Below are 24,788 nucleotides of genomic sequence, written 5' to 3' on the forward strand. Positions count from 1 at the left end.
AGATCCCGCCTTTTCCGGTGGAGAGGAGCCTATCCTAGAGTCTTAATCGCGCGGCCTGGGAGGAGGTGCCATGACAAGCCCAACCGGAGGGCTGGAGAGGGCTAGAAGGGCAGACGGGGCGTGCAGCCTCTTCCGCCTGGAGCCCGGAAGGGTGATGTGGCTGCGGCACCGCCGGCCTCGCTATGGTAAGAAGTTGGGCTGCTGGGTCGCGGTTGAGCTTCAAGACTGGGTTGTGGATCTGGTCTAGGGCTAGAGGTTGTGCGGCAGCCCGGGGTGTGTGGGCCCGGGGCTGAGAGGCTGTGGAGGCACGCGGTCACTGCCCGACCAACCAGAGAGAATCTGGTTGGACTGTCCAAGGAAGACTCCTAGGTCGCGGAGCTCGCCCCTCAAGCAAAGGCAGCTTTCCTGCTTGTTAAGAAAAAATGCCTTGATGTGTTTTAACTCGTTGGCTACGTAGATTTTCCGTGGTCATCGATCCTTAGAGGCATTAGAGCTTCTCGAGTTTCCGCTTGTTTTCCTGCATCTCCTTGTCTCTCCCTAGGTGCTTGACTGTGGTGTTATTGTTTGATTTTGAGGGGGAGGTTCCTTTGGCACCCACCTCCGTATCTTCATTTTCATCTATTCAGTCAGTAGCCTCTCAGGGCCCCTCCCACATCTTTCTCTCAACTTTGAAGGTGCTACTTTACAAGCTGTAGGTTTAAGACTTCTCTGCAAAGGTAGATTGCTTTTCTAAGAGCTTAGTATACTTACTGGAGTGATGTCTAGCCTCAGGCCTTCCTCCTGTTTTACCTCCAAGTCCATGTGCCAAATGTTGTGTATATTTCTGGGCAAAAGATGTATACCTGCGAGTAGACTCAAAAACAACTGTGACTCCAAAAAGCTTGAGTCTCCGTGTGAAAGATGATGAGCCTATGTCCACAGAAGTTGCTGCAGAATCCCATATAGCGTAAGCCAGCCTCTTCTCTGGACGAGTTTACCACCTGATAGAGAAAATAGCAGTTGAGACTAGGAAGACTGTCACTCTTAATTCTTTTACATCTTTCTAGAACATGAAGTTGAATTATTTTACTCGTAGTACAAATCAAAGATAACTTTTTATCATCTCACTGTCACATCGACTAGCTAAAAACAAGATACATATACTGTGCTTAAGATCAGAAGTATTTAAACTATCTTGTCATGATTTTTCCAAAAGTAGCAAATGCTTTCTCTTATTAGCATGTCCTATGTTCCAGGCTCCGTTCAAAAAATCAGTTTATAAGCATGAAAATATCAAGTTCACAACAGCTTCTAAGTAGATGTTTACAAGTGAAAACAGTGAAACACGAAGAGACTGACTTGCCTCGGATCACACACCTAGTGGATTGTAAAGCCAGGACTCAAACTTAGTGCCAGAAACCTTCCTGCTGATAGAAACACAACGTAACTGAGGATAAAATAAGTCTTAGTGATTTGTTCCATTTATATATATATATATTCTGCCAGGTGGTTTTTTTTTATTCCTGTGAGCTTGGGATGTCAGAGGTACATTGCTGTTAGCAGAGCTACGAAGTGAGGTTTCCACTTAGCAGTTTAAGAAATAGATTAGTGTCTCAGTATCTTTGAGTTTGCACCTAAACTTGGTTTTTTTGTGAGGTAACCCAATGGTAATGACTTAATAGACCTGGATTACTGTATTTTAAAGAATCTTTTTAAAAAGGCTTTCAAGGACAAAATGTTTATCAGCAGTAATAATTTACAACTGTCAGCATGAACAGTAATTGTAGCTCTTGTCAATTAATACTTTTAAAGAATTTCAGAATGCCCTGTTCCTGGCTAAGGCATAACATCCTTCAATATTCCTTTCATGTCTCATCTCTTTCCAAAAAGCCTCCCTTGACTCCTTCTATTTTCTTCTACTCGCTTTAAGTATCTATAGGGATATTCCTAGTCCTTATGTATACCTCCAGTATCCCTCTAGCATAACCCTTTTCACAGAAAACAGCAATAACAAGCCCAACCGGAGGGCTGTTGCCTACATTTCTCCCTCTCTAGGCAGAGTTCCTATAGACTAAGTGCTAACTACATTTAATCTACATTCACAGTGCTAACTAGAGTTAGTATTCCATGAAGAGTCTGGAGATACAAACGTGCTCAGTGTCTTCAAGGATTTCACAGTCCAGTGGGGGAGATTATTAAATAAATAAATTCCATCTGTTGTCTGTTATGATGTAGCATGTAGTGGAAACAGCATGGGTTTAGACTGAGCCAAACAGGGTTAGAATCATTCCTAGTTCTCATCCTTTACTTGGTTAACTGTAAGGGAGTATACGTTCATGTCGTCTTCTTGTGGTGCTAAGTGATTTTTACAAACTCTGCAAAGTGGGAATGACTGCTCACATTTCATAATTAAACTGAATCTCAGAGGATAGGTGTGAAATATTTTCTCTCAAAGCAGAAGATATGTAGAAAATAATTAAACGCAGTGGAAGGAGTAGTATTGGCTGGGAACTGCTTGGGAGATGTCCCCAAGCAAGAAAGTAATTCTCTCACCTGCATTTTAAAGATTGAGTATTTGGGATGAAGTCATTAGCTAGAGATCTCTGTCCCATAGAGAAAGAAATGGCAGTTACGGAAACAAAAGGCATGAAGTTCAATAGTTGCATGAAGCCTCAATGTGGCAAGAATAAAAGAAAAGAAGTATAGTAGGCTGGTGATATGTGACGCTAGAAAGATTGGGACCGGATTTTGAAGAGCTTTGTGCCATGCCAAAGACTTTATATTTTGATGATATTTAATTCCTTACTTGATAAAGGCTTTGGAGCAGTGAAATAAAAGGTGTGCATTTTAGAAAACCAGCTGCTAACAGCATGGAGAGAGTATATTTAAATGGAGAAAGATTAGAATCTGGGAGACCAGCTTGAAAACAAGTACAGTAATTCAGTTATATGATGATTGAATGTCTCAACTCTGATGAGCAGTTGGGTCGAAAGGAAAGGAAAACTATGAAAATGATTTTGAAGGTACTTAGTGAAGGGTGATGAAGCACAGCTCCAGCTTGGATGATTTATTGGACAGGAAAGAAATACAGCAGATCTTTGATAACATTTATGAGGAAGAAACTCCATTCCCAGTTGCTGTGTGGACTTTGCACGTTGTCTTCTTGTCTGTTCTCGTGTCTTCATGGATTTTCTCTGGGAACTCTGGTTCTCTCCACCCCGCCATCCCAGAGATGTATACATTAGGTTTGTTGAGGTGTCTACACTCTCGCAGTTTGAGTGCTCTGCACTGGAATGATGTTGCATACTCCAAGCTACTGGGATGGCTCTTGGCACCTTCAACACTGAACTGATATAGTGGATGAATAGCCAGTTATCTTACTTGTTTTTATTAATCTTTCTTAAGTGAATGTATAACTCACATTTATTTCAGAGTTTTATATCAGAAGTGTTTTGATATTTATTTGGAAGTTTGGTGATGTTTTTGTGACCAGAAATATGCCATCAGAACTTAACTCTTGTTTATATCAGTTCACCTATAGTAAAATTGGTTTTGTTACACATCTTTTGGCTTACAGTTGCATTTTCCAAGGACCTATGGATGACCTTAAGTGAGGACTTACTGTATTGGTTAAGCACCTACTCTGACAGGTGTTTCACATACAAGGTTTTATTAAAGACTTATTGGCCATATATTTCATATGAAGAAACAGCTGCAGAGTGCTAAGTGCCTTGCCCAAGATTATGCTGCTTATAAATGACAAAGCTAAGATTTAAACTTAACAGGTTTGTCACCAAACACTGTGCCCTTTCTACTATGCAACAATACCATTAATTGCACAAAAAATTTAAGAAGAAAAGCAAAGTTTATATGTCCGGAGTGGGTGAGGCAGTAGCAGTTTAGACAATAATTCTGTTGCTAGTATTACTTTTGCATCACCCATGAAAATGTGATGCATGAAAATGGCATCACAGTTGAAAAGCAAGTATCTTAGTATTGTAAAAATAGTTCTTACCTCATGAACCCATGAAAGGGCTCCATGAACTACACTTTGATAACCACTGCATTAGACTAATAGGAATCTGATGTGGGTACTGATCTTCTCTAACAAAGTTTTTAATACTGATTGCAAATAAAAACTTCCAGGAGGCTGAGGCAGGCATTCAAGACCAGCCTGACCAGCATGGTGAAACCTCGTTTCTACTAAAAATACAAAAAAAAATAGCTGGGCATGGTGGCATGTGCCTTTAGTCCCAGCTGCTTGGGAGGCTGAAGCAGGCTAATCGCTTGAACCAGAAGGTGGAGGTTGCAGTGAGTCAAGATCATGCCACTGCACTCCAGCCTGGGCAACACAGCGAGACACCATCTCAAAAAAAAAAAAAAAAAAAAATTCCAGAGAGTTTTAGGAAACTACGGATGACAAGACCAGTTAAATCCAAATTTCTGGGCAGTGATGGCTTTTTAAGCTCCAAGTGGTACTAATAAGCAGTTAGATTTCATACCATATAATAGGACATTTTATCAGTCTTTGTCTTTTCTTGATTGCAAGGTCAAAGTACTTTTCTTTACAGCTGGCTTTGCTCTTTGTCCTTCAGAACGCTTTCTCTCGTCCAATCTTTATCAAAGATATATATGAAGCATTTATTCTAATTTTTTTTCACTCTGTCATTCATTATTGTTTTGTGTATGCCTTCTCTTAATAACTCTTGACACCCTTTTGCCTTATCTTTAGGTCTGAGGTGTATATAAAATAGCTCCAATATGAAGTAGCACAAACATAGCAAATTAATTGTAGGTACTATGATAAAGAGATGAAAATAACTACAAAATCAGTGTTGCCAGTGTAAAACAGAGTTCAGGTGCCGCTACTCTGTACTGTAGTTTTACTCATCATATCCATGAAAGTTCTTAAGTGGAAAGTATTAAATAGAAAAGGTCTCTGTACATTTTTGAAATAGGACTGGTGAGAACAAATGGTTATTTAATCCATCCCCCTCATTTTACAAATGAAATGAAACTGACAAGTAGAGTGTTGTTGATTCATATAAGGTCAAATTTATATACTTGGATTACTTCATTAACCCAAATATTTAGCGGCCACTGGTGCTGAGAAGAGATGGGTGATGGGTTCGTATCTAAATATTAATCAAGCCTGATTTCTTGCTGTCTAATTAAACTGAGGTTATTTGTCTATTTGGTACAATATCACCCTACCACATAATAAGCAACAAAGTTTAAATTTTCTATGCTGATAATGCCAGAAGAAAATGTTGATAATTTTTATGTATTAGTAGAAATCTTTTCAAAGAATTCTGGTCACTTATTTTGGGCAAATTAGATATATGTGTGTTTGTGCATTCGTATACAGGCGAACATCCTTGCATTTTCATGTTTTCCATTTTAAGAGACTAGTTGGAAAATGCTGACCTGACCTAGATTTTGTAAATAATAAATGCTGACCCACTTTTCTAGTGCTGAATAATTTTATCACAGTTAGGTCAGGAGTATCATTTCTGTGTTCCTTTCTACCCGCCCCAAAAGGGGATAAACTAATTTCATGTTAAAGAAGTAAGTATTAATACAAGTAAAATTGTTACTGTTTTGGAGTTCAGAATGTTGTCTTTCATATTCAATTCTTGTTTTAGAGTGTACTTCAATAAAGCTGGAGGAATTAGTATGTCAATAAAAATTTATTTCCCATATAGGAAACAGTCAACATTTGAAGCTCCAGCACAGTGTTATATGTAAATAAGGCCCTTAATCAACAACTTTGTTAAACAATTTGTTTGGTAATCCTAAAAATAAATAAGCTACATAGTGCCCAAGTGACCCAAGACTAATGAAAATACTGTAGGTTTAGTCACTCCTTTCTGCAGATTAAATATGCTAAGTAACCAGTCATTGGGCACTGTAGGCAAAGCACGTTTGGCATATTGATGTGTGCATTTCTTCTGCTCTTCTCATTGTTTTTTTCTTTTTGCACTTTTATATTGCTTGGATAATTCCTTTTTTCTTCTTCTATTCCTTATGTTTTGAGTGGATCCTTTTTAAGATTTCTTATTTGAAAGTTTTGTAAATAAATACCTTGAGCTCTTAGACTTAGAAGTATTTTATTTGTCTTTTTTAAAATCTCCTGTATTGAATTCTTACTCATAATCAGACTTAATATAGTTTTAGTGTTCAGAAGTGACTCTGAATATGAGAAATTATACCTTAATAGATAAAATGATAAAAAGAATCTGAAAAAATATTTCTAACTTTTCAAATAGACTTGAGAATAGAATGTTTTTTAGAGGTTTGTCAACATTGTAAGTAATTCTATGTCTAGAACACTTAGCTTTGCATTGACCAACCTCCATCTATTCATTGATTAATTATTGCCTCTCCTGTAGTGATGGTCAAGTAAAGTCTGTGAATTATTTTTATTATTTCAAAACACCTAACCAAATGTGACTTACTTCAAAATGATCCAATAAAATAAATGACTCATCAAGTTTATTTCCTTCCAGTTTGGATAACTTAACTCAGTGCAATACCACTAGTTGTTTCAAGCATATCAAAAGATCTCTTTGACTGTGAGTCGTCAGGTAAGTCTACAGTGCAGAGGATTAATAAAAGAGCCCTTGAAGACAAATCGTTTGGGGCCTCCATTGGCATGTTTTAGAAGAATGACGTAGCTCTCAGAGTAATGATCAAGGTAACCTGCCTACTCAGTCTTAGAGATCTTTTGAAAGTTTGTATCTTAAGAATTAAAAGAAATCAGAAGAACACACACTGTCCAGTGTGCAAGCACCTTCAAGGCTTGCTCCTTGCTACATAATAGAACATCTGAATTCAGGTCTTTACCCTGCAACCTAGGTCCTTAACATAAATATAAGGAAATTTGCATCTTTCTACTTGATTTTCCAAAATATTATTGAGAAGTAAACATAAATGCAAAGCTGTAAATGGAGGTTTCTCATGAAGAGTTAACAACATATTGTATTCCGCAATCTGATCTACACTGGATTTTGAATGTGCATTTTTACTTTGGAGTCCAATTATGCTCTTGGATTTGTTAAAATGTTCATTATTGCCAATTGTATTCAAGTTTCTGTACATTTGACATTTTTCAGTGACTTCCCTGTTTACTATTTTAATAGTCACAAGGAATTGATAAAAACCTAAATAGAATAGAGAAGACAATCACAGTACAGTATGATGTGCACTATCACATACACGTTGTGTGTATGTGTTATATACATACAAAAATCCTGACTCTGCTTGGTATGGAGAGTGGAGACAAGGGAAGACATGAGGAGGTGAATCTTGAGTTGAGGTTGGACGAATGAGTCAGTTCACCAAGCAGGCAAGAACAGATAGCATGTGCAAAACTTACAGAGTACCTTGAAAAAGGTTTCGTGACTTAAAGGCTCTGAAAAAAATTAAACAAGGTAAATGAATTTAACTTATCACTTCTTTATCATCTTTTCCTCTATTTTGTGATTAAATATGCTTACCTTTTTCTTAGTTTCCTCCCTTCCCTTTTAATGACATTTTTCTATTGAAATTGCCATCATTTTTTCACTGAAGAGGAACATCTGTTTCCTTTAACCCTGAGACCAAAATTTTATATCACCAGACAACAGATGCTAAGCATTAAGAGGAATGCTATAGGTGGCAGGCTAATGTCCGTAAGTTAGAAACATACTTTTGACCAGAGTCTGGGTACATCGAGAAGACTTACCACCTAAGATTATTTGTTTTAAATTTTAGAGTCCATAAACCCCCAGAACGAAGTTGTATATATCATATATTTCATGCTTGTAAATGGTTTTCATTTGTAAATGGTTTTGCACATAAACGTATATACACACTCTACTTCTTTAATAATAGGCATGTTTTTAAGTGCCTTTTTATCTTCTATTATGAAAACATTCAAACATAAAAAGGTAGAAGTCTATAATGAGCTCTCATATTCTCAGCATTTTATCGCCAACCCTACCCCTCTCCCACTGCACACGCACTGGATTATTTACAAACCAATCCTGGACATTATATCATTTAAGCATGTTTCTTTAAAAAGGCATTTGGAAAAGGAAAGAGAACACATTACAAAGTCATGAATGTATATACTGCAATAGGAAGATGATAATCCTACTTTGCAGATTTCTTTTCCAACCATTTTACTGTATGAACCTTTTTGCCTAAAGTAAGTTTCTCACTATTTCCTGAACATGCTAATGACTTTTTCTGTGGGACATTTTGCCACGTTTTTTACTCATCAGGAGACTGCTGTCTGCCCATCTAAATGGTGTCCTTTCAAGGTTTGACTCTTCCTGCTTTCTCCATGAAGCTTTTCCTGACTTACGAAAATGACTTCTTTTGTCTACATAGCTCACTTCCACATTCCACAATGAGTTGCTATTTACTTTTTAAAGTACATGTTCTGTTTTAACTTGATTATAACTGCTATGTGCCTCAGTCTCATGTATAAAATACAGGTAATAACATCTACCCCAGATACATGAGGATAACATAAAACAAGTACTCAGTGAATATCAGTAATTATTATTGTTAGCCATAAACTCCTGCAGGGAAGGAATTATACTATGTATGATTTTTGTTTCTGTTTTTTTGTTTTTGTTTTGACACACAGTCTCACTCTGTCGCCCAGACTGGAGTGCCGTGGCATAATCTCGGCTCACTGCAACCTCTGCCTCGCGGGTTCTTGCAATTTTCCTGCCTCAGCCTCCCGAGTAGCTAGGAGTACAGGAACACACAGCCACACCAGGCTGATTTTTTTTGTATTTTAGTAGAGGTGAGTTTCACCATGTTGCCCAGGCTGGTCTTGAACTTCTGATCTCAAGCAATCCGCCTTCCTCGGCCTCCCAAAGTGCCGGGATTACAGGCGTGAGCCACCGCACCCCGCCCTATGTGCCGTTTTTTAAATCCCCAGTGCCTCATTTCCCAAAGTGGATACTAAATACACATTTATATTGGCTGGGAGGAAATCTTCTTTATTTTCTATGAGGTCATTATCTAATATTATTTATTAATATATTCATATACATGTTCAAAACATGACCTTTGAAAGATAAGCATTGAGATACTGTGCTTTTTATGTAGAATTGATCATTAGCTAATTAGTTGATATATGTTATAAAATGTATATCACTGGCTTTCACAGGTTTAAGTTTAAAACCAAAGCTATATTAAGTTTTATCTTTGTTATATCCATTTTAAAATGCATAGAAAAACTAGTATTAAACTGGTAATTATAAATCGTTTTTGTCTTTTTCAGATCATAAAAGCACTTAGATAATTTGAGAAATCCAGAAAAGTTGAGAACTATGTTAAAAACTATTCAGAGATGGCCAGACACTGTGGCTTATGCCTGTAATCCCAGCACTTTGGGAGGCTGAGGTGGGCAGATCACTTGAGAATCAGATGTTCGAGACCAGCCTGGCCAATGCAGCAAAACCCCATCTCTACTAAAAAAAAAGATACAAAAATTAGCCAAGTGTGGTGGCACATAAATTTAATTCCAGCTACTGGGGAGACTGAGGCAGGAGACTTGCTTGAACCCAGGAGGCAGAAGTTGCAATAAGCCAAGATCACACAACTGCACTCCAGCTTGGGCAACAGAGCAAGATTCTGTCCCCCATCCCCCCAAAAAAACTATCCAGAGATAATCACAGCATTTTCCTGCCTTCTTTGCATAAAGGTTTGCATACCTTAAGATGTGCTGTCTTTGAAATCTTTGATCCCCTTTTGCTTACCGCTTAGCATTGTGCATAAGCACTTTTTGTCATTGAGAATATTGGTAAATAAAGTGTGTGTGTGTGTGTGTGTGTGTGTGTGTGTGTGTGTTGTGTGTTGTGTGTGTGTGTGTGTGTGTGACAGTCTCGCTCTGTCGCCAGGTGCCAGGCTGGAATGCAGTGACGCGATCTCGGCTCACTGCAACCTCCGCCTCCCGGGCTCAAGCAATTCTCCTGCCTCAGCCTCCCGAGTAGCTGGGACTACAGGCATGTACCACCACACCCAGCTAATTTTTGTATTTTATTAGTAGAGACGGAGCTTCACCATGTTGGCCAGGATGATCTCGATCTCTTGACCTCGTGATCCGCCCACCTTGGCCTCCCAAAGTGCTGAGATTACAGACGTGAGCCTTGGCACCTGGCCACTGTAATAATGTATATATTTTTTAATTTTTTCAGTAGTTTGCACATATTTATCATAAAAATACATAAAAGATTATAAAGGACATTGGAACAGTTTTTAGTTGTCTGTTTAAGATTTTCCTGGCTCTTCTTGCTTTATTTTTTCCACATGAACTTCAGAATTCATTGTCTGTTTAAAACATAATTTATTAGGGCCAGGAGCAGTGGCTCATGCCTGTAATCCCAGCAGTTTGGGAAGCCGAGATGGGCAGATCACGAGGTCAGGAGTTTGAGACCAGCCTGTCCAACAAGGTGAAACCCCGCCTCTACTAAAAATACAAAACTTAGCTGGGCGTGGTGGTGCATGCCTGTAATCCCAGCTACTCAGGAGACTGAGGTAGGAAAATCACTTGAACCCAGGAGGTGGAAGTTGCAGCAAGCCAAGATCGCACCACTGCACTCCAGCCTGGGCAACAGAGCAAGACTCTGCCAAAAAAAAAAAAAGGATAACTTGTTGGATTGGGTTCACTTTAAATTTATAAGTTGCCTTCACAATGTTGCCTTCCAGTATAAAAACCTGGTTTACCAGTTTTCTTAATCCATGTTATGTTGCTATTTAAAAAAACTGAAATTGGGTGACCAATTATGAAAAAAGGTTAATTTAGCTCACAGTTGTGCAGGCTAAGAGGTTGGGGCTTGGCCCTCCTTCTGGGGAGGGCTTTTATGATTCATCACAACATGGCTAAGAAGGTCAAAGGGGAAACAGACCTGGTAAAAAGGAGGGAGTAGCATCATAGCTTTATAACAACTACTCTCTCCGGAAAGAATTTATTTCCTGGAAAACAAATCCAGTCTAGTGAGAGTGAGATCTCACTAACTGGAGAACAGCACCGTGACATTCATGGGAGATCTACGCCTCTCAACCCAAACACCTCCCACTAGGCCCCAAGTCCCAACACTACCATACTGGGGATCAAATCTCTACCTCAGCTTTGGTGGACACAAAAACAAAAAACCGTATCTAAACCACAGCAACAGTTTCTTCTACTTTTATGTTCTATTTTAAGATTTTGTCAGTTTTTTGTTTTTTTTTTTTAATGCCGATGTTGCACATTTCTTGTGAAGCTTATTTCTAGATATTTTAGCTGTTTGTTCTGGATGCTGTCTTTTTCCATTGTCTTTCTTCTGAATAATGTGATTATGCAGGCTATTGAGGTATATATTTTAATTATGTACCCAGCCACCTTACTCAGTTTCCTTTACATCTATAATTGTTTTTCACCAAATTCTTTAGGGCTTTTCAAGTAAGCACTCAGCCACAAGTACCAATTTTACGTAACTAAGTTTTGTTATAACTCTTACGCTTTCTTTTTGTTTGTTTGTTTTTTAGGAAGCGCCTCTAAGTTTAGTAAACAAGCATATTGCTGGCAGTTGTGTGAGACTGACATATTTTATCTACCTGTATATGATGAAAATGTTATTCATTGTTATATATACAGTCATATTCTTGCACTTTCTTAATTTTATTTTTTCAACTGTCTCTTTTTGGACTTCTGTGAAATAAGCACATGGTTGGTGCTGAAGCGTCAGAATATGATAACCTGATAACACAATGTCCATCCTTCAGAGATGAGTATTATAATAAAGGTATCAGTTTGCAATGAAAATAGAAAAGAGAGTTCTACATAAAATAAGAGAAAGGAAATAACTGGATTCAAGGACACTTTCTTTAAAAGGTGATGCTTCAGCTGAATTTTGAATAGAATAAGTCCACCTCCATTTACTTTAACTGGAAATCTATGATTTTGTTTGACTATGGAAACTTATGAAACTTAACGTTTCCTGGGATTCTTGTGTTAAATTTTAACTTTTGGAATAAGAGTGGAACTATTAAATACAAGCTAAGTATCTTTTATCCAAAATGCTTGGAACTAGAGTATTTTGGATTTCAGATTTTTTTGTGGATTTTGGAATAATTGGATTATACTTACTCATTGAACATCTCTAACCAGAAATCCAAAATACTCCAATGAACATTTCGTTTGAACATTATTTTGGCACTCAAAAATTCTGATTTTGGAACATTTTGCATTTTGAATTAGGGTTGTTCAGTCTGTAATGAATAACTTTTTAAAAACCAACAGTGAAAGAGCAGGTGCTTGTTTCTTTCTCCAAAATCTATTAGCCTTATATTTGTCAACTCGTGGAATATGATAGCTTAAATTTAAGGCATGTTTATCCTAGAAACAATTCAGAATTAAATGAAACTTCAGTCAGCATTTAAGTCTGTCTCTCCATCCTCCACCCAGCCAAAGACTTAGAAAAGCTAGTAACTTCACTGAGGTCATAAAACCAGCTGTTGTCAGAGCTTGAAGACTGGAGAAGACCTCAAGATTCTGGTTTTAAGTGTCGTCAGACGTGTCATTCCGCTTGCCTTCTTGAAGAAATAAAAGCATCATTCTAAATGTGGAACTGTCAGGCATTTTTTACCAATGCAATTTTTCTTGTGATATTAATTTTTCTTTCCTTTTTTCTTTTTAGTCTGCCATTTTCAATTTTCAGAGTCTATTGACTGTAATCTTGCTGCTTATTTGTACCTGTGCTTATATTCGATCCTTGGCACCCAGCCTCCTGGACAGAAATAAAACTGGGTATGTTACTAATGATGCCTAATCACCCAAATTAATTCTTACAGATGTTGAATGTAAATTAACACATAAATTATTAGATAATTTAATTCCTATGTGTAATTTGGTTTTGTAATAACTTTTTTCATTTTCTCCTTTTTAAAAATTCAAAAATTTTATATTGACTATATCTTATTAAATTAAAAGTTAAATTTCAGAAGTAACCTGAAATGTGTTGAGTAAAACATAGCATGAGGGATTTAACCTACTGAAGGTGATATAGATGTTAGTTGTCCATCATTTTTTATGATAATACACCATTTTCTTTGTAGACATTGTCTTCTCTTCATTCCACCTTTTTCGCTAAAGTCTCATTGCATTTATTCTTCAGTATTTCACCCATTTGTTGAAATTATTTGTTGCTTAGCTGTGCATGAAGTCTTTTTATCCAAGTAGACAGTTTCATTTCATCTTTCCCTTCTGTACCTGTTAACTTAGAATTAAAGCATATATATGGTAGACTTTAGTAAACACTTACTCCTATTGATGAGTGATTGGAATTCTAATACAATGCATAATGTCTGTCTACTAAGAAATGTTAAGTGTTTATCTCATTAAAGAATAATTACATAGTAGCAGAATACTTTCCTTGTACTATTACGTAAATTCTTCAAAGTAATTAGGTTGCATGTGGAAATGTCTGCTCCTCATTCCTTTGGGAGCAGGAATATATTCATAACATGCTACATTAACAGAGGAGTTCTCAGGGCTGCCAACCTTCAAGTAAAGGTTGAGTGGTAGTATATTTCTCCTACATAAAAGACCAGAAAGAGCATGCCTAGTTTTACATTTTAAAGTATGTACTAATACAGTCAACTTTTTGAAAGCTTTTTTTAAAACCTTTACTTCTGCTTATATACATGTTAAGCACCATTTTATTTTGATTTATAACTAAGAATTATTTTGTGTAGAAGAAATTTGTGTAGGCCTCTTATCGTTCTGCTAAAATTACATGTTTTTATGAGACTCATAATAAACTTTTATTATAGTGAGAATATATACCATGGTTAGGTAGAGATACCTAGACAGATAGGATAAATTTCTCAATTACTTCACTGTTTAAAATAACTTCCTTTTTTTTTTTTGCTATTACATCAAATAATGTGGAACTAAGCAGCAGAAAAAAAAGATTGCTACATTGTCTTTATCCTGGTTTCATAGACCTGATAGCATTATCAACAAATACATTTATTGGTATTTAGCCACAATAAATAAGCAACATAATTACATTTTTTAAATCAACTAACAGGGTGTGTGTGTGTGTTATAATCCTGTTGTACCAGTTTCTTAATGATATTTACTTCTAGAATATTAGACCCTAAAAGACCTTCAGTTTGTGATCTTATGGTTTCAGACTGTGTTCTGTGGTCCTATGTTTCCTATGTAGGCTCTTCAGGTGCCCTGTTCGAGGTCCCTCATCTGACTCCTTCAACTAGAGTAGCTTCACGTTATTAATGTATGTTTTAATCAGTGGGTTCTAGAATCAAGGAACATGGCTTTGCAAATGCCTAGCCTATTCCATTGTTTGATGAAGAAATGTCAGCCAATGTTAAGTGATACCTAGAGTTTGATACCTAGAGTTATCATCACATGTACCTTTAGGCTATATATGAACATAGTATGTGTAAGTCACCATTCTAAGGGCTTTCTGTGTAATCACTCATTTCATCCTCATAATAACCCTTTGAAGGTGGGTACTGTTGTTAAAGAGACAATACCTTGCTCACAGTTATGCAACCAGTAAGTAGGATTGAATTTAAGCATAATCTGGCCTTTAGTTTATTTTCAGGCTAAAAAATTTTCCTACAGAAATAAAATTTTTTAGCAGACTGTTCATACTTTGAAATAAACTCATGTTTTTGCTCATTTCATTTAATCTAAACTATATATATTCTAGTTCATAGCAGTTTCTATACATTGATGGTTGATATGCTAAGAGACCTTTTGCTTTGAAATCAGGGAGTTATACTTCAGAGGAAGAACTTAAATAGAACTTAACTGAACCAGAATTTTTTGTCAGTCTTATCCATTCAGATATAATGATTCTCTAGCCCGCCATCTCTTTTGGCCAGAAAAAAGTATACTATACGTTTTTCTGGAATTTAAGTACTGTGATTTTGTTGAGCTAATAATTCGAATTTATATATCATAATATTAATTTATCTTCATTTGCAACCATATGTAACACTATTTATAATTCTGTTATTTTGTCAGACCAACAAAGTAATGTCCTTAGTGTTACTTTTTCAGATGTCTTTATTCAGTGATAACTCAACTGGTCTTTTTTTCAAAAGTGATTTGTTGTACATGCCAAATAAGTGATAATTCCATATAATATGTAATTCATAATATATTGATTCATACAAATATAATATCTTCATTCTAATACTTATTTCCAGAATATGTGCTTTAAATGTCATGTTTAGTGAATTTGCATAAAGTGTCCCCTAAACTAGGAAATTTTTTACTTATATTGAAAATATAGACACATTTTTAATGCCTTCTTAGTAAATGGCACAAATAAGTAAATACCATCATTGGAATTCATGATTATAGATTATTTAACTTTAGAACTACATTCTGTAAGAAATTAAATTTTTGTATAAATATTTTTGGTGTCACATTCAACCAAAAAAAGTTCATTTAACATTTTATCAAAATTGATGCTTAAATTGGTGTATACATTTTCTGCTTTTGAAAGTATTTTAAGTTAACTGAATAGTAAGCTCTCATTCAAATTTTTGCCACTCATTAATTTGCCCTGGGTTTGACCTATGACACTATTTATATTCCAGTTCATAGCAGTTTCTGTACATTGATGGTTGATAGGCTATGGTGTCCTGCTTTCATACATAAGTGGTGGCTAAACATCAAGCAGATTTCAAATTTGAAGCCAAGTGTTAAAGGCTAATATATTAATATACAATTCTCTATATGATATCAAGAGAATGATTTACCCTTCTGAGTAATCAATGGCTACTTTTTTCTTTTTTTATTCTATGCAGATTGTTGGGTATATTTTGGAAGTGTGCCCGAATTGGTAAGTGTCTAATCTGCCTCCATTTCTTCAGTTGTAAATTGTTGACCAATTTACTTATGTTATAGTCTCACAAATCAAATGTTAGTTTTAAACAGGCAGGCTTCCCAAATTTATGCATTTTTGCAAAAGTTTGTAAGTTGTACCAAGCTCTTTTCCTTACACTTAAAACCAAATTTGGGCCAGGTGTGGTGGCTCACACTGTAATCCCAGCACTTTGGGAGGCCTTGCAAGCTGGGCAGATCACCTGGGGTCAGGAGTTCGAGACCAGCCTGGCCAACATGATGAAACCCTGTCTCTTTTAAAAATACAAAAATTAGCTGGACATGCACACCTGTAATTCCAGCTACTCAGGAGCCTAAGGCAGAAGAATCACTTGAACCCAGGAGCAGAGGTTGCAGTGAGCCAGATTGCACCACTGCAGTCCAGCCAGGTCAACAGGGTGAGACTATGTCTCAAAATTTAAAAAAAGAATAAAACTGGATTTGGTGGATACTTCATTAACATAGTAATAGAAAAGTCTCTCTAATTTAGATATCAAAGTCCCTAATTTAGATATCAAATATTGTGCATTCCAGGTATTGAGGGAAATAAATGTATGTGGTTTTATGCACACGTTGATGATAGTATAGAAGTACGGAGTATGCTGTTCTATATATTCTATACCATTTTGATAACTAGGATGTATTCCCATCTAATGAAAGTCTTTCTGAGCAGCCATCTAAGCATAATCACTTTATTACCTTATTTTAAGTTATGGAATGTTTAACTGTTTCGTCTGTTGAACTGGTGTGGTCATAGCCGAACTGTGTGACTCAGGTTAAAGTATTACACTTGATCTTACCTATAAGGCTAAAAAGCAATTAAAGTTTAGCTAGGTGTAGTTGTCATCCAGCTTTCAGTGATAAGATTAGTAGCATCGTACCTGTTTTTGTAGATAATAATATATTCCTATCCGGTTGTCCTGTGTATGTAACACTTAACACTGTGCCCAGCACATAGTAGACTCTGAAATGATTAAGTGAATGAATTAAAATGTATTTTATTGCTGTCATTCATCAGCATTCTTGAATAATAAATTATACCCTTTTTTAACTTTTTTAATTAAAAAAAAAAAAAACTCCAGGGCATTTGTACATATACCACTTGGACTGAAATTGAATGTTTCTTATCTGTCCTCTTTGGAATTACTTGCATGACCAAAGAAAAACTGTTTTCTTTTAGTACTCTTCTTATAACATTGAATTTATGCATAACTACTTTTTTCTTTCATAAAGCTGTTAGACTTTTATAATGAAAAATATTTTTTCTACGTTTGACATTTAGTGTGGTTAGCCAGTCTGACAACAGCCTAAATTCTCCAAACTAATCCCTTTAAATAGCATGAAGAATTGAAGAATATCTCCATTAGATAAACTGTGTTCCCTTTAGAGCATTGCGTTTTATTTTTGTTCAAAACTTCTCAGAGATATGGAAAATTTAGAAGATGTCCATAAAGGAAACAATGAAATTGGAAAATACAAACTGAGTATTTGTAATACAGGTATACCTCAGAGATTTTGCATGTTCCATCTCAAGAAATCATTTTCTTTGTTCGTAAGAAGCAGTTACTTATGGATTCTGATTTTATCATGAGATTATTGTAATTCAGTCGCATATTCAGGCTCCCCTTCTAATTAAAGTTCTCTTGCTCTTTTCAGCACATCTGCAGTTACTTCTTCCATTGAAGTATTCAGTAAACCATGCTGTAAACAGATGCTGTCATCCAGCCTTAATTGTTCCATTTCTAGAGCACAGGCAGAGCAGATTTAGCATAATTCTTAAAAGCTGTAGAATTTTCAGCAGGTGAATGAGCATTGACTTCAGCTTAAAGTCACCAGCTACGTTAGCCCCTAACATGAGCCAGCCTGTCCTTTGAAGTGCAGAGGCCAGGCACTGACTTCTCCTCTCTAACTGAGATGCCATTTTTTCCAATAGAAGGCTATTTTGTCAACGTGGAAATCTGTTGTTTAGTGTAGCTACTTTCATCAATTATCTTAGCTAGTTTCTGCATAACATGCTGTAGTAGTTTCTTACCATTTATCAAATAACTTTGCCATCTTATATGCGCACAGTTTATGGTGCCCCACAGCAATTACAATGGTACCAAGAAAGATCAATGATCACAGATCACCATGAAAGATACAGTAATAATGAAAAGTTTTGAAATATTGGGAGAATTACCAAAATATGACACAGAGACACAAATTGAGCACGTGCTGTTTAAAAAAAAAAAATGGCACCAGTAGACTTGCCCAGTGCAAGGTTGCCATAAACCTTCAGTTTTTTTTTAAAGGGGCAGTATCTGCAAAGTGCAATAAAATGAAATATGTCTGTACTTAGAGATTTTTTGAAAGAAAACCTGGGAATTGATGTAATATATCTGAAGATGGGTATATTATAAACTAGTCTTCAAATCTTTAAAGTACCGTCTAAGGTTCATATGTTGTTAGCTATTAAAATAATTTTGAGAGCAGGTTTTCTTCCCTTAAGCTTTTAAAGATAGGCAAGGCCCATTAATGATGGAAATTGTAAGCATAATACTAAATTATCCAGAAGTCCTTTCTAAATCTGTGATGATGAAATCATAAGATTCTTTGGCCTTTCCAGTTTCTTGTTATGGTAAATGAAAGTATAAGCATAAAGGGCTTCATAGAAAAGTACTTCTTTCAAGGCTGTCATTCTAATATATTGACTATTGAAACAGACTTTATCTTCCAGAGAAATAAGTATGATTTTAACGTATTCAATTATTCTTCCTCAGTGTTCACCCTTATGGTGATAGGTGTAAGAGTCTTTCAACAGGTAAATTCACAGATGACATAGCCTAGATAAGTAGTTACCAGTCCAGTACATTTGACAAAATAGACCATTTTGATAGTCACAGCTGGACTCAGGGACAGATAGTGGGTAGAGGTCAGGGATGTTGCTAAGCATCCTAGGATGCACAGGGAATCTATCACAACAGAATTATCAAGTTCAAAATGACCATAGTACTGGAGTTGAGAAGGGCTGGTCTAGATTTACAGAAATTTGTGGTACAGACTTATCCAGCACTCGATTATAAACAACTGCAAACCCTGAAATAACAGGAGAAATCTTAAGCACTTCAAAAAGAACCAAGAAGAGAGTGACAAAATCGCATCTTCAATGGCTAATACTGATAGTTAGTGGTAAATGTAAATACACACACCAAACTGCATGCTTCAGAGAAAAGTTACTCTGAAAAAGAATACAGCCAAGAAACAGTGGTAAGAATACTTCAAGTAAAGTACAAAGAGAGAAAATAATGGAAGAGCAGGTCTGGAGTTAAGAGGCATTGTTTTCATTTCAGTTTTATTAAGTTGCTAATGCATAAAGAAAATATTTAAGTATTTTAAATCCATCTTATGTCGTAAGAGAAGTGTATACAGTTCCATTTAGTAGCCAGCCCACACAGCGCTTTTGTTCAGTTATTACTTGAAAAGAGTACTGCTGAGTTTAAGGTATCTAGTTTGTATCTTTTAATGATTTCCTGTAGTATGATCTATTTTTATGTCTAATTATAAATAGTGTCTAATGTCTTTTTTTTTTTTTTTTGCTTTTTATTATTTTCATTTTCCTCTCGAGTATATGAATGCCATAGGTTGAATGGCTCATTTTAAATGTTCATTTATGCCAATTATGTGAAAGCATTAGCTTTTCATTTTGGCAAAGTGACTTAGAAAATGTGCTGATATGCTGCTTTCTCAAGCATATGCTTCTCTCTTATCTTGACGCAGAATATATCCACAAAGAAAGGATGCAATTTTAATGGGAAAAGACCTAGCCAAATCATCTTATCATGTTACACATCACATTACAGCGACTGTTTTACATTCACTTACGCAGACCTAAGACCAGACAAAAAGTAACATTTTTACCCAAGTTCAACCAAAGATGTTTAGCTCTACCACATGGCAGTCTCTTTTAAGAAAATTAAAAACAGGAAAATGAAATCCATATGTAAATTATAGCATTCTAAGTTGAAGGATGAGGAAGAAGGGAACTTCCTCAAAAATTAACTTTCACCATATGGAAAACTTAGGACAGTATTAATTTTTTCTTTTAAGTATTTAATGAGACTATATGAGACAATGAGGGTGTATAGCCCTAGTAAGAGTGACAGGATTGCTTACGAAGTCTTTCTGAAATTTATGTACAAATGAGGTTGTTTTTGTTTTGTTTGGTGACTTGGGCTTTTTCCTCTAGGAGAATTTGCATTGTTTAAAAATTGTGATCCAAGATATTTTTTTAATTTCTGTGTTTTCATTTGAGGTGATGGCATTGTAAAAATACTTTTACTTTCTAGATTTTTTTTTTTTAGCCAGAAGGCAGATAGAACAGATACTTTCAGAAAAACCCCGAAAGTTTATTTTTTTGTGTATGTATTTAATATTTTCTATGGAAATTATTAAGCAGACACAAATATGTAAATTCAGTAACATGGCAGTGTAAGGTCAGTGAGGAAGATATAAAAATGAAAATGACCTTAAGAATTTTAGTTAATCAAGACGGTCAGGAAGAACATTTTCTTGAGGTAGTTTGCTGAACTTGCTAAGTGGAATCAGGAGTTTCATTAAGAGTTGACTTTAAACATTATACTAAAGCACAAGTGAAGGTGGCATAAACCATCTCTACTAGAGGATGCCAGGCACGTACCCAAGATTATTTCTAGAAGTAGCTTCTTTTTCCTTTCTTACACTGCCCTCACAGCAGCATATAAATGTCAGGTGCTTTATGAATTAGTATAGCCTTGAAATTATTGAAGGAACAAGAAAGAATGAGTTTGAGTTTACTTACAATGACATGATCTCTGTCTATTTGTAAGACAATTCACAAGCCAACTTCAGATTTACTTTATGCAAAGGAAAGCATCCAAATGTAAGCATTCCTTAAATGTACGTGAAAAATTGAGTCATACAGAAGTGGTTGGTTTTAGTTCTACTTTTCTAACCCAGAGTAAGCATACTGTAAAAGATTTGATACAAAATCTATCTCAGAAATAGTTTTCCTAACATGTTTTTCATTAAGCATTTTAATTTGTTCATTTTTAAAGTGCAGCTTTATTGACCATCCTCTATTTTCATTTATGAATGCTCCCCCTTTCCTGTGCCTTTAAGTGTCATGAATTGCTACCAGTAAGGAAAAATACTCTGTTTCAAATTCCTTTTTAAGGGGTGAAATTTTATTCTTTTTATAGAAAGAAAATAAACAATATTTCTTTGGCCTCAGTTGATTGAGATTGTTTCTCTTGGATCTCTGTCCTACATTCCGCATTGTATTTTTTAGTGTCTGAGTTTACACAGTGACAAAGAAATGATGCTTTCGAGGTTTTCTAAAGATATGAAGATAATCTGGGAGATAAATTGATATATTAATAGCTTAGCCCACTCTGTATTGTACTTGTTTTTTAAGTTGCATCTAGATTTTGTCCCTGCCCCATCCCCAATGTATGGGCCTCCTAGGGAAGAATGTTATCTTGATTTTTATGTATCCCTTCCTTGTAGTAAGTAATAACCTTATCATAGCCAGGTTAGCCACTCAGTTAATCAAGATGAATATCTCCTTTTTTTCAACAGGTGAACGGAAGAGTCCTTATGTTGCAGTATGCTGTATAGTGATGGCCTTCAGCATCCTCTTCATACAGTAGCTGGGGAAAATGCTAGAATATAATTGCCATCAGATTTCATTGTGAACAAGGACTTATTGCAGAAAATAATGGAAAGGATGGTTAACTCTTTTATCTCCGAACATTGAATCAGATACATTTGTAGATGCTGTTCTCTATTTTTATGTTATTGGACCAATGTTCTATATAAATAATTAAGATGTAACCATTTAATACTCTGTAACAATCAACCTCAGTACTGTCACTACAATATTACATTCTGCAAATGTCATTCTGTTGTGTCAGATACCAAATTTTAGTGAGGTATCACTAAGGCACATAGTAGAAAACAAAATTGGTTAATTACTCATGTTCCTTTCACTGTGATTTGGAAATGATTTAATTTTATAGAATGAGACCCTTTTTTGGACTAGCTTTTTTATTAAAATGGCTCAATTTGTGTTGATAAGGATTGCTTTCATATAAATAGTGCTTACATTTCCTCTGAGCACACCATTTTGATCATTAACCAGAGTACCTGTACTCTTAGAAAACTCTAATTTATGACTATTTAAAATATTTAAAACAAGCATATGGAGTTCTTAAGGAGGAAAATAAATGAGCTGTAACTTAAAAGTAGTATTGGGAAAATGTTGGTATTTAACATTAGTGGATTTAGACTTAGCCAAATGGCATAGCAGTCTCTGAAACCTTTTGTCAAGAATAGGTAAGCACCTCTTGTGCATGAGTTTTTACCAGAGAGCTGCCTGTCTGAAAAACATAACATTCTTAGAATGAAAAGGACAATTATAAAGTAATTATACTATATGTGTTTTTCATTTTAGTGTCTCATCTTCAAAAATGAAATATTTATTTTAATTGCCCTAAACAAACTATATTTTTGTTTTGTTTTTTGAGGCACTTTAAATCCAGTTTGTGTTTTGTCATGTTGAATTCGAATCTCTTATTACTTTGGAGGTGATAAATAGCTTTCAAATCTACTAAACTGTATACTGTGGCATAAGTATCTTTGAGCCTTGATAGTGAAAGAAAACCAACAATTTTTAGTCTAGGCAAGAGAAACATTAGGAATGTGACTTCTAAATTTTACAATAGAGCAGTTATTTTAAGTTGATGGTTAATATTTCTTAATATTCAACTGAAATTCAGTTAAAATGTCGAAGCTAAGAGGAACTTAAATCTTAGCTAAAAATTACCTGTTGTAGGATTACATTGTTCGCAGCCATTAATTCACCATAAAGGTAAAATGAAGAAACTCTCCCATTTAAAAAAAAATTATTTCTAAATTAATCTGCAAGTATTTATGCAGAAACAAAGTATCGAACTGAAAGCCACCTATTTTATTTTAGACTAATTTAAACCACCTGGAATGGATTCTAGGAAACAAGTAAAGCTTGTGTGCTGCCTGTGGTGGTTTTTTGTTTGGGGGTGTTTTTTGGTTTTGGTTTGATTTTTCTGTATTTTGTTTTCTGGGGATTTTTTATTTGTTTCTGCTTTGTTTTTTTTCTTTCTCTTCTCTGTTTGGATACGCTGACAATTGCAATAGAGCTGTTATAGGTTATAAGTGTATTTATATTTTTGGCATGCCTGTGGCAGTTAAAAGTGGTATATTTGGCTTCAGACAGGTAATCAGGTTATAATAATTGTTCTGCCTCTAAACTGCCTCTTGGGCTTTACATTAGGTCAAGGATTTTCAGGGTTTCTCTAAAATAGGACTCTTGTCAGCGTATCCATGCTGAGTAAGTCACCTTCCTGGCCCTGATTTCCAGGTGGCCATCTGTTGTCCAGCTCTGCTGCCAACTGGACTTTCTGAAAGCCATGTCGACTAATTTTTTATACGCTAAGACAAATCTAATATGAAAAGAGGAAGAATATTCTAGATATTCTAAGACATTTCTTCATTTGGCATCTCAGAGGAGGTAGGTGGAAAGTAGAAGAAGAGATAATTTTTGGGGAAAATTTGTGGAAACATAAAACTTTTTGCTGTGTATAAATGCTAAGCAGTGGGAGGCAGCGTATTTCTAACAACAACCAAACTGACCTTTTGAAACACAAGCTCTTGGGGAAGCCGGGTAGAGACACAGTATGAATAAAAGCAATTAACATTTTCTTTAATGTATTTTTTTCAAAGAGGACCACTAAATCCTGTTCTCTAACCCAAAGGGCAGTGTAGGTGGTTTTAAGCCCACAGAACATTGAAATATGTCTCTTGTAGTCTTGGTGGGGTGGTGGGATGTAGAAGATTGAAGATCAACTTAATCATCAGATAGAATATCTCTTTTTTTTTTTAACTTTTAGGTTCAGGAGTCATGTGCAGGTTTGTTATATAGGTAAACTCATGTCAAGGTGTATTGTTGTACAGATTATTTTGTCACCCAGGTACTAAGCCTAGTACCCAGTAGTTATTTTGCCTGCTCCTCCCCCTCTTCCCACCCATAACCCTCAAGTAGGCCCTAGCGTCTGTTGTTCCCTTCCTTGTGTCCCTGAGTTCTCATCACTTACCTCCCACTTCTAAGTGAGAACATGTAGTATTTGTTTTTCTGTTCTGCATTGGTTTGCTGAGAGTAATGGCCTCCAGCTCAGATGGAATATCTCTATCACATAGGCCTGTTGTTACAGGGCAGGATCAGATGATGTACACTGAAGTTTTCAGCTTACTAAGTTCAGTTGCTCTCCCTAGCCTCTTTTCTGGCTTCAGATTCTTTTGATTCCATCTATCCTGGCATTTTTTGTGTGCTGATATTTAGTTCCGGATTGGCTTCAGCTATGCTAATAGAAAGGGCATTGTCTTTTCAAGCAATCTTAAAAGGTGTTCAATCAAAAGGCCAGAGTCTGAATCCCTTCTGTAGCCTAAATAATTTGAGGATCAAGTCCAGTGTCTTGTTAATGCCCTGTTCTTCTGTGCCAGGCACTATCTTCAATGCTCTTACATGTTCGAACTCAAAATAGCTCATTTATACTGGGGATTATAGTAACATACAACTTGCAGTAGATTCCTTCCTCTTAGTAATAAGATGATTGGCCTAATTAGGACAAAATAGGGATTTGAGTGAATTAACTTTTCCAAGTTTACAGAGTAAAAATGAGCAGATCTCTGCCTGATTTTGTGAAAAAGATTTAGCACTGGTAAATAGAATACTTTATTTCTACACCATTCTTTCAGTATATCATCATTGAAGACAGGAAGATAGGCACACAGATCTTCCCCATAGTAATTCATAATGTACTAAGTGAAAGAGATGAAGTATGTATTA

At 35.7% G+C, this 24,788-nt stretch overlaps 1 protein-coding gene and 1 non-coding gene across 2 annotated transcripts; both read left to right on the top strand.

Moving 5' to 3' along the window:
- The first annotated feature begins 14 nt into the window (after positions 1-14).
- TMEM167A (transmembrane protein 167A) lies at positions 15-22,946 on the top strand. Its single transcript, XM_032276768.1, has 4 exons — positions 15-185; positions 12,663-12,772; positions 15,814-15,848; positions 21,485-22,946. The coding sequence occupies exons 1-4, from the start codon at positions 183-185 to the stop codon at positions 21,553-21,555; spliced, it is 219 nt and encodes a 72-aa protein (XP_032132659.1). The 5' UTR covers positions 15-182; the 3' UTR covers positions 21,556-22,946.
- LOC116554584 lies at positions 13,433-13,567 on the top strand. The gene has a single exon (XR_004270234.1). It is a non-coding gene; the product is annotated as a small nucleolar RNA U109 (small nucleolar RNA).
- Positions 22,947-24,788: the final 1,842 nt, after the last annotated feature.

This window comes from Sapajus apella, unplaced genomic scaffold (genome assembly GCF_009761245.1).
Source record: "Sapajus apella isolate SASKATOON/1434 unplaced genomic scaffold, GSC_monkey_1.0 scaffold1, whole genome shotgun sequence".
Classification (NCBI taxonomy): domain Eukaryota; kingdom Metazoa; phylum Chordata; class Mammalia; order Primates; family Cebidae; genus Sapajus; species Sapajus apella.

Coding starts and splice junctions, on each gene's coding strand:
- TMEM167A (XM_032276768.1), top strand. Junction 12,773..15,813: donor CTGGACAGAAATAAAACTGG/GTATGTTACTAA, acceptor TATTCTATGCAG/ATTGTTGGGTATATTTTGGA. Junction 15,849..21,484: donor TTGGAAGTGTGCCCGAATTG/GTAAGTGTCTAA, acceptor TTTTTTCAACAG/GTGAACGGAAGAGTCCTTAT.